This window comes from Leptonychotes weddellii, chromosome 1 (genome assembly GCF_054177405.1).
Source record: "Leptonychotes weddellii isolate Sample4059 chromosome 1, ASM5417740v2, whole genome shotgun sequence".
Classification (NCBI taxonomy): Eukaryota; Metazoa; Chordata; class Mammalia; order Carnivora; family Phocidae; genus Leptonychotes; species Leptonychotes weddellii.
In genome coordinates this window covers 151,990,324-152,001,472 of record NC_138369.1, presented here as the reverse complement: position 1 = coordinate 152,001,472, position 11,149 = coordinate 151,990,324, and the positions used below count along the sequence as shown (strand labels likewise).

The 11,149-nt window shown below is 39.9% G+C and overlaps 1 protein-coding gene across 1 annotated transcript in view; it reads right to left on the bottom strand.

The window, feature by feature from the left end:
* The window catches only part of GABRR3 (gamma-aminobutyric acid type A receptor subunit rho3), a 41,719-nt gene that overhangs the window by 13,215 nt on the left and 17,355 nt on the right, over window positions 1-11,149 (bottom strand). Inside the window, 2 exon segments of the mRNA XM_081804469.1 lie at window positions 6,457-6,585; window positions 8,042-8,124. Of these exon segments, the coding sequence (XP_081660595.1) occupies window positions 6,457-6,585; window positions 8,042-8,124 (212 nt within the window).

The window sequence follows — 11,149 nt, the reverse complement described above, 5'->3', positions numbered from 1 at the left end:
GTGAATTGTGTAAGACTGTTGAATCACAGACCTGTACCTCTGAAACAAATAATACATTACATGTTTAAAAAAAAAAGAAGATAGTAGGAAGGGAAAAATGAAGTGGGAAAATCGGAGGGGGAGACGAACCATGAGAGACTATGGACTCTGAGAAACAAACTGAGGGTTTTAGAGGGGAGGGGGGTGGGGGCATTCATTAGCCCAGTGATGGGTATTAAGGAGGGCACATATTGCATGGAGCACTGGGTGTTATATGCAAACAATGAATCGTGGATCACTACATCAAAAACTAATAATGTAATGTATGATGACTAACATAATATAATAAAATTAAAAATGAAAGATTCCCCTTAAATTTCATAGCTGCTGTTCAGGAATGACTGGTAATTATATTTTGTGGAATGGCCTTTAAAGACCTTTCTCCAAAATATATTGTGTTTGCATTATTTCTGCAAGTGGGCAAATCTTCAATACATGACAAATGACTGGGTGAAATAGCCAATAATCCATTTATTAGCTTCAACAAATGAAAGGGAAAATTTTACCTGAAGGAAAAGATTCACAATAGCTACTGAGTCATTGGATTCCAAGTTGGAATCCAGACAGCGAGGGATTCATAAAGGGAGTGGGTGAAAGGAATATCCATAAACTGTTTGTATTATTTCAAATTCTGGTGGGTACCATTCATTTATCTATAATAAATCTGAAAAAAAAGTAATCAAATGATGATGTTTCTTTGCTTCTGGTTGGAATTATATAAACTCATGTTGGTAATATTGATTGATTCATGCTGATCAGAAGCAACAATTGCAGTCACATCTGTACAATTTTGTTCAGGTTTCCTTTTTCACACCGGTTGAAAGGAAGTTTAAAGCCAAAAAAAACAAGGGACTATAAGTTAAAAATTATCAAACAAAATCATACGCTTTGTAAAAGGGTTTAAAGAATACTTCTACTAGTCTCAGTAGTAATTTCTTAGGAAACTCAAGATGGCACACTTATTAGATGGATCAAGTCAATATTTAGGCATTCAGCCCAAAACATAAACCGAGCAAACCCACCCTGAATTGGCAGACTCTCCTCTTAGTATTCTATTCGCAATTACGTGCTGATGACCCTTCTTGTCCCTATCTGTTCTGAGGTTCTCTCTCACCATCAGTTGATGTATGTTTCAGGAATATCAAACAATTTCATTCCCAAGGGAAATAGAAGACACATTACATAGTGCATTGTAAAGTCAGAATATACAGTATTTTTTGAGCTACTCATTGTCTTGTATTACCCATGTTACAGACCCGCTTCATTATTGTGTGCTGTTGAGAATTTTGATTATAGCTGTAGACTGGAATAACAGCCTCTCTGATATTATATCTTCATATAATCATTGTGAGATTAAAGGAGATAAGGAAAAGTTGTGGAAGAATTTCGTAAAGACACTATTAGTATATATGGTTTTAACTATGAACTAAATTTTGGTAACAGGGTCCTTTCTTTACTCATAATTTTCTGAATAATAACTTTGTTTTTGGCAACTGAGCAGGAGAAATGCTGCTCTGCTGTGTGGTTCTTCAGGGCAGGGGAGACTAGGGATCATATTGTGGTTGAAGCTATAGGCCAGGAAGAGCTCTCTCCACCACCAGGAAAGGTGGTGCGGCCTTGAAAAGTTGTGGAACCCTCATTTTGGATAGTGTGATAAAGAGTCTGACCCCACTTTTGATATTTGACTTCTCATATCTCCCAAGCCCTATTTTCCCTCCCCATTTTGTCCCACATCTGCGCAAACCAATAAGAAAGCTGCGTGCTCCCTCTTTTGACGCCCATGGGAAGTTCAAAGCATGCAAGGGAGCCCTCACCCTAGCCCCACCCTCTAACCACCATAAAACCCCAAGCCAGTCACCCCTCCTCATTTTCTCAAGCCATTTTCAGACCTACATGGGAGCCTACCTCACTCTCTCTAGAAAACCTCGTTATGTGTGTAATAAATCTCTTTTTACCCTTCTGCTAAGTGTGTGGCATCATCAGTTTTGACATCTGAACCACATTCTGGGTGGAAAGGCCCATCAGCCTCCATTAGGTTGTTGCACAGTAGAAAGAAGGGGAGTTTATGAAAGAGAGAAGAGGGCTGGAGAGTTGGCAGCCAGGAAAATGCAAAAGAGGGGAAGTGATTGAGGAGTCAGTCCCAAGAAAAGGTTCAAGAAGGTTTTTATACCTAGAGACTGTCACCTTCAATGGCCTGTGACATTAAAGGCCTCATTCTGTGTTGAAAGGATCCAGATGATGTTGTTGATGAAAACAGTGACGATGATAGTTACTAGCTCATATTTCCTGAGCACTTACCATATGGCAGATGGTATTCGAAGTTATTTATGGCAGATGGTATTCTAAATTATTTAAATGTATTAAATCATGTATCCTCACAACCCTATGAGGTAGAGAGTGTTATAAAAACAACTTAAAGATGAAGACATTGAGGCTTAGGGAGACTAACCAACTTGCCAACGTTTCTAGTAAGTGGCAGGGCCAGGATTTGAACTCATGTAGTCTGTCTCCAAAACTTGTACTTTTAGCCACTACGTTATACTACAGTAAAGAATAATTATCAATGCATTCTTTAGGGGCAGGAGTCATTTTCTTTTCCTTTGTAAATTTACAGTGCATGATTGTGAGGGACATTGAAAGGCACGAGAGGGCAGAAGCTCTCACCTGCTTGTTAACATTGCCAGGAAAAAGTGGGAACCTGATGGTTCAGCTATCAAATGGAAACTAAAGTTGTATAATTATAACTCTACTTCTGGCTCAGAGCCAGAAGTACAGTTTTTTCTGTATAGCTGATTTGGCTATACAGAGGTTATGGTAGTTGTTATAATGATAGGAATGAAGACAAAATATAAAAAAAGTTATTTTTGATGAAGCTAGTATGTTTAAGCAGGATACTAACCTGAGAAAAACACTTGAGTTTAGGTCTCAGGAGACCATATTTAATAATTCACGGATAATGTGAGGCAGAACTATCATATACTTGTGAGCTAAAATAAATTTGTAAATGCTGATATTTCTGAAACCTAAGAATCATTGAATAAACCCATATATGATTAACAACTTGATATTTGGAGGCGCCTGGGTGGTGCAGTTGGTTAAGCGTCCCACTCTTGGTTTCAGTTCAGGTCATGATCTCAGGGTCATGAGATCAAACCCCGCCTGGAGTTCCACACTCAGTGCAGAGTCTGCTTAAGACTCTCTCCCTCTCTCTCTGCCCTTCCCAGTCCCACTCTCAATCTCTCTCTCAAATAAATAAATAAAATCTTTAAAAAACTTGATATTTGACTACAACTTCCAAAATGCTTTACTCTTATATTTTTTATAGTCTTAAAGCCCATTTTAATCTTTCTTATTAAAAATGTATACATTGTAACAATTTAAAAATACAGAAGTGTTGAAATAAAATTGAAAATATTCCTAATCTATACTCAACTCTCAGAAGTATCAATTGTTAATCTTTCTGGACATTAAAAAACATATATATATAAATCCTTTTTTAAAAAAAATATTTTATTCATTTATTTGACAGAGAGAGAGTGAGAGAGCACAAGCAGGGGGAGCGGCAGAGGGAGAGGGAGGGGGAGAGGGAGAAACAGGCCCTGGGATCATGACCTGAGCTGAAGGCAGACGTTTAATTGACTGAGCCACCCAGGTGCCCCTATATAAGTAAGTCCTTTTTAAAATAACAAATATGGGATTATATATATTCTTCTATAACATGACTTAAAATTTTTAAAATTTATCATGGATAATTTTCTATCATGCTATACAAACCATGTATGTTTAAATTCTTTTCTTTTTTTATTTTTCTTAGAAATCAAAATGTTTTTTCTTAAAATTGTAACTACACCGGAATGTTAAGAATTTTTAGTGGATTTTAAAACACTTAAGAGCATCTTTCTGAGCAGGAAGTTTTTCAATGTAAGTATTTTGCATGGCTTTAGGCAGACTCTAAAACATGACCAGAAGAAGTATAAAAATCAACTAGTGTCGGACCTGCCTAGTAGGGCTTAAAAAACCTGACAAGGACAAATAAAAAGACAGCAAAGCCAATGGAATGGCATACTGGTGAAGTAAGAATTTGGAAATGAAATTTAACCTTTTCTTCTTAAGAGGATGGTTGGGTGTATATTAATGGATACTAGTGTTTCAAAATCTGAAGAGATGTCATTGCCATTAATATACACGTAGTATATACTCTGTGCAGGAAACAATACTCTTAGATTTCTATGCTTCATATGTATGACATTGTAATAGCTTCAAACATTGCAAAGACTTATTCACAATCTATCATGTGCCAAAGTTATTTCATCATAACAACAGCAAAATGAAAATAGCTATAAATTATACTTTGACATGTATCATTGTTCATCCCACACTTTCCTTTGTTTAAATATTAATTAAATTTAGGACTCAGAGCATTAAAAATCCTGATAAAAACATACACAGTTGACCCTTGAACAATGTAGGGGTTAGGAATGCTGGCCCTGGTGTTGTTGAAAATCTGCAGAGAACTTTCTAGTCCCCCCAAACCTAACTACTAATAGCCTACTGCTGTCTGGAAGCCTCACTAAACATAACAGCTGAGTAAGACATATTTTGTACGTTATATGTCTTATATACTGTTTTCTTACAATAAAGTAAGCTAGAAAAAAGAAAATGTTAAAAAAACCGTAAGGGAGAGAAAATGCATGGGCAGTACCATACTGTATTTATCGAAAACTTTCGCATGTAAGTGGACCGTGCAGTTCAAACTCATGTTGTTCAAGGGTCAACTGTATTTACATATATAGAGAAAGAGAGAAAAGAAAAAGGAGAAGGACATATATAAAAATAATAACAGTTTACCTCTAGGAGGTGGGATTACAAAGGCTTTTTCTTTAAACTTCTCTGAATATTTTTTTCAAATTATCTGCCTTTTATTTATTCATTCATTCAACAATTACCTATTGAGCATCTAGTATGTGCCAGGGGTATACCAATGATCAAAACAAATAATAGGTGTGTTACTTATATAATCAGAAAAGAGAAAAGGCCATAAGCATTATTATAGTTAATAGCATTATCTGCTGAATCCCAAGCATTGTAGACAAATAAGTGAAATGGAGCATTCGTTCTGGATCTAAATGGCTAAATAGCTGTTGGTTCTAGAAAGCCCTTTAGCTTCCCTGTGATGTAAATTTTGATTTCTCTCTTAATGATTCAGGCTTTTAGATAACAACCTGATAACGCCTCTCCCAAGTCTAAGGGCAGAGTAGAGCACCTCCAGGGAGAAAAGTCAGTAGGTAAAAGGATTCTAGGCAGGGCAGCCCTGAAACTCAGGGGCCAGCATACATTTTCCAGCCTAGCTATGGCTTCAAAAATCTAAAACGGCATTTTATACGGATTCTTCCTGAAATGACCCAAAATGCTAATAACCAGGGAAGAGAAAGCTACTTCTAACTTTAATCAACAGGGATCAAGTATAATTTAAAAAGTGCCATGTATACATGTTGCCAAACAAAAAATATATCTGTCATAGTAAAGAGAATACAATATAGGCCTGATTGAATGGACTTTCTGTTTTACACCCTGATTCACTCAGCCATACTTACTGAGTTTATGCGCTGCTGAAGCAAGCACAGCAATATTCAACGAGTATCTATGATGTGCCATGCCCATTCCAGGTGCTGGGGAAGAAATGATGAACAAGACAGACAGATTTCTTGCACTCTTTCTAGTCAGGCCCTCAGACAAGAAAGCAGTCAACTAGAGATGTATTTCAGGTAGCATTAAGTGCTGTGAAGACAAATACAGACAGGGAATGGTGAGGAAGGAGGCCTAGTTTAGACATGATGGTTAAGAAAGCACTCTTTGAGATGATATTTGAACAACACCCTGAATGGAAGGAGGGAGCCGGTCATGAGAAAACTGGGGGAACATCACTCCAGGCAGAAGGAAGAAAAGGCCACAGCAGCTGTGTGGGTAGAATGAGACAGGTGTGTTTGAGGACAGGCAAGGCCAGCGTGGAGAGAGCAGAGGGGGCGGGTGTAGTGGGTGAGGTCAGAGGTAGATCATGTGGGCCTTGTAGGCCATTTGAGAAAGTTGGGTTTTGTTTTAAGTGTGGGGGAAACACACTGGAGGGTTTTTAGCAGGAAAGGATTGTGGTCTTCATGTTTTCAAAGATCACTCTGTTGGCTGTATTAACAGTAGACTGCAGAGGCCAGGAGTGGAAGCAAGATGTTTATTTAGAGGTGACGGCATGAGGAGGAGAAGTCACGTACTGGAAAGGCGGAGGAGGCTGCCTGTACAGAAGGAAAGAGGGTACTGGCTAAACGGGACACTTGTTTGGATTCAGGTCTCTTCACATGTTGTGGTACTTTGCAAACAGTAGGTGCTCAGTAAGTGCTGATAAACTGTCCACATAAAATAATGCACCTGCGCTGCTGTAGAAAGCAAATCCACTGGATGCACTGATCTCCTCAATGAAGAACTGATGCTCATCAGTATTTAGGGACTTGTTGCCCCGTTTCCAGTACAACATTAGATCCTCTTCATTGTAGGCATCTAAAACAAGAGAATAATATTCTTGTTACTAGAATCAGTTCTTGTGCGCCCCATGAGGTCTATAGCCATGTTTTACGCAGTTCTGTATCTCCGGTGCCTGGTCCAGTGACATGTAGATATCGGATCCTGAAAAACGTTTGCCGATAGACTAATAATACCCATACCTACCAAAAGAAAAAAATAATCTCCGGGTGCCTGGGTGGCTCAGTTGGTTAAGCAACTGCCTTCGGCTCAGGTCATGATCCTGGAGTCCCGGGATCGAGTCCCACGTCGGGCTCCCTGCTCAGCAGGGAGTCTGCCTCTCTCTCTGACCCTCCCCCCTCTCATGCTCTCTATCTCATTCTCTCTCTCAAATAAATAAATAAAATCTTTAAAAAAAAAAAGAAAAAAGAAAAAAATAATCTCCAAAACTTCGACCCTAATCACCGGCATAGTGTGGAGGTCTTTCTTGTGCCCACAGGTTGAGTTAAAACTCTCCGAATAGCTGCTCCCCTCCCTGTGTGCAGAGTCCTGTCAGAACACCGTCTGCTCCGAGTCAGAGGCCTGACCCTAGGTCAGCAGGCCCCTTTAGTTTGGTAACTCTCTCAGATGAAATTCCAAAATCAGCTGAGCTCATAAAGAGTTTTCTTCTGAAATCAAATAGCGTTATAGAAAGCTTCTAATGGATTTGGGGAGGAGCATCCACTGAGATTCCCAGCATTTTGGCCAATTATGAAAATTTGCAGTCAGATTTTAAGATGTATCAAAAACAACTGATGGGGGCGCGCCTGGGTGGCTCAGTCGGTTAAGTGTCTGCCTTCGGCTCAGGTCATGATCCCAGGGTCCTGGGATCGAGCCCCGCATCGGGCTCCCTGCTCGGCGGGGAGCCTGCTTCTCCCTCTCCCTCTGCCTGCCACTCCGCCTGCTTGTGTTCTCTCTCTCTTTCTCTCCATCAAATAAATAAAATCTTAAAAAAACAAAAACAAAACAAAACAAAAAACCAACTGATGGGTCAGCAACAGTGATTGACAAGGAGCCAGCTCAGAGCCCTCTGACAGGGCTTTGATTAGAGGGTCTATCTCTAGAGCTGCCTTTTTCTGGGGAACCCAAGTACATTTAATGGAAGTTTGTGACTTATATGGGAACATGAATTCCAGAGCTTTCCAAATTTGGGAGGTGTGTCAGTCTATGTTAATAATATCAGCAAGAATATACCCTTTTAGGGAAATTGTTCCTTTATAACCAGGTGGAAACTACAGAATATGTACTATGAAAACATCCTTTCCCTGCATGTTCTCTTTTGAGAGACAATCTGCCATCATCTTTGGTTTAAAAAAAAAAGTAATTATTTTGAACCAACATACTTAACTTATATCAAGATTTTTAAATGCTTGTTAAGAACATGCTTATATACGTGCAGGTATGTGATGGAATGTTCAGATCATGAGTACTCATTCCATCAGGAAGTAAGACTTACAGCTTTCCAGTTCAAGGGAACAGTTTTGAGTGTCAAGAGGAAACCTGCTGAAACCCATAAAGCACATGGCTGAAACAGTTATCCTATAAAAGGAGAGAGAAAACAGAAACTGCAGATCATTTCACCATATGGCCAAATAAACCTGTAATACTGAAACTCCCTTACTGTGGTGCTTGCTTTGTGTGCCTTTGAAGAATAGTGTGAAACAGGCATTACCATCCTCTATCCAAATAATGTCTAAGGACGCAAACCCAGGAAGGTGTGTAGTTTGCTGAAAACACAGGGCTAACACAGGAATTCCTGCCCTAAAGATTGTTCCTGATCTCACTGTTTCCTAGTCTGCGCCCTCTGTATTTTTTGGCTCCGATGTCTTCAGAAAAACATACTTCAAAGGGAGATGACTTTTAAATAGATTTAAATATTTTCTGCTTTTTCAAAGATCCAAACTTTGTTTCTAGTCATAAAGGGCTGGGATGGTGGGAATAAAAACCTATGGGTAAAGGTTTCTCTCACAAAGCAAGTTTACCTGAGAAAATGCTCTTTCCAGGAGTGAGGAGAAAGCCTGGAGCATTTTCAGTTATAGATTTATGTGATCAATGCATAATTCAGGTGCTATTAAGGCTTGCATACTGATGAGGATTGTTTTTTTCAAATTTTATATCCTCCTAGATTTTTCTGGCTTTAGGCAGAGGCTGCTATACTATGATCCTGCCTCAAAGTACAAACTCTGGTATCCACAACAGCAGATCAGAGGTTTATAAAAGGCCCCTGAGCAAGTCTGCACAAAACAAAGGCAACAGCTGCTCCTACCCATGGTGCCCCCAAGTTAATCAGAGAAGTAGAACCATTTTATCTTCCATGGGTTGAATTCTACTGTCAATAGTCATGCAGCAAAATGCCAACCCAGGGAAGTATCTGGATGACTTTGTGTCACAAAACACTCATTTTGGCATATTCCTGCTACAGTTGACCTTTGAACACTTCAGGGGTTAGGGGCGCCAACTCCTGCGCAGTTGAAAATCACATATAACTTTTGACTCCCCCAAAATTTAACTACTAAAAGCCTACTGTTGACCAGAAGCCTTACTGACAACATAAACAGTCAATTAACACATATTTTTATATGTATTTTATACTGTGTTCCTATAGTAAAACTAGAAAGAAGAGATGTTATTAAGAAAATCATAGGAGAAAATACATTCACAGTACTGTACTGTATTTATCAAAAAAAGAAAAAATCCACATATAAGTAGATGTGTGCAGAAGGGACCTCTGAAGTCTTTGAGTCTATTCCTTCATAGTAGACATGAATAAATTAACAACCAAAGTGGTCAAGTAAGTGGTGGTAATGAGAAAACTATCCATGACACTTGTTCAAGAACAGTAAAGAAGAATTTATTTAGGGGAACTACTATAAACTATGGTTTATTAACAAGGGAGAGAGGAGTGGGCTCAACTCCAAATACAACAAGGAAAAGTAGGAATTTATAGCCAAGGAGCAGGGTTGGGGGCAGTGGATGGAAACTACTCAGAGGAAACATCACTTGTAAGAGGTGGGTGGGAGGGTGGTTCTAGCTAAAACAACCTAACAGGATCCTCGCTGAAGGCAGGCCAGGGTGATCAGACATCACTTGGGGGTGGTAGAAGATGAGGAATCTGATCAGATTTGGAGGGTGATCAGATATTGCAGATGGAGGATTCTGGCTGACTGCACATAGCAGAGACAAACACGGAAGCTCAAAAGTCAGGGACTAGGTGAGAAGAAAGTTCAGAGGAGTCTAGCAGAGTTTGGCCAAAGAGAGAATCTTTGTCAGTAGATGGTGTCAGAACCAAGCCTGGAACCAGATAACCTGGCTCCGGGCTTGGACTGGCTCTGCTGTCAGCTAGAATAGGTGTGTGGACAACAATTTTGAGTCCTTCTGTGTTTGGGGATTCCCCAAGACCACCGTCAGGTTCCATGATTTGCTAGGAGGACTCACAGAACTCATCAAACCTTTTACACTAACAGTTATGGTTTACTGTAATGGAAGGACACAGATAAAAATCAGCAATGGAAAAGGCACAGAGGACAGGGTCCAATAGAGACCAGGAGCAAGTTTCCAGATGTCCTGTTCTAGTGGAGTTATGTGGACAGCGCTACCGTCCCAACAGTGATGTGTGACCATGGGGTACTGCCAACCAGGGAAGCTACCTGAACCCTGGGGTCCAAAGTAATAGAACTCAGAGTTGGTCCCATAGGTCCAGCTGACCTTGGTCTCCAGTCTGTCCAGAGGTCAAGCTGATACCAGGTAACTCAAAGCCTCCTCCATAAATCCCATTGTTAGCATAGACTGTCTGCTGTGGCCCAAGGCCTCAGGGTCAAAAAGATCCTCTTATCAGGCAGGATATTTGAAGAGCTTGGAGACTGAGCCAGAAATCATTCTTTGGAATGTGCAGGGTAAGGACAATCTACTGAATTAATTATTTCATCAAAATAATTAATTTTAAGAAGTTGAAAGTTTTAAACAGTTGATTCCTTGGCCGGACGCTGCCATTCTGCTTCTGATTCCTAGTGAGGCCTGACTCCAGTATGGTTCCGAGTCCCATGTTCCTCCTGACTTAAAAGTTCTACCGAAAGTATTACTTTCCTTTCATTGCCTTTTTAAAAACATTGACAGCAATATGGCAATAGCACCTTTGTCCTAAAGCGAGCACGGTGTTTTTAGTGCACAAAAACAACCTGTATTAGTTTTCTATTGCCACTGTAACAAATTACCACAAACTTGGTGGCTTAAAACAACAGAAATTTATTCTCTCACAGTTCTGGAGGACAGAAGTCTGAAATTAGTATCACTACACCAAAATTAAGGTGTCAGAAAGACCCTGTTCCCTCCAGAGGCTCTAGGGGGAAAATGCATCCCTTGCCTCTTACAGCTTCAGGCAGCGCCTGACATCCCTGTGCTAGCGGCTACATCACTCCGGTCTCCGTCTTAATGGTCACGTTGCCTTTCTCTAACAAAGCTACTTACGACTGATTGCGTTTGGGTCCCAACCAACTGATCCAGGATAATTTTCCTACCTCAAGATCCTTAACTTAATCACATCTGCTAAGATCCCCCCCCACTTTTT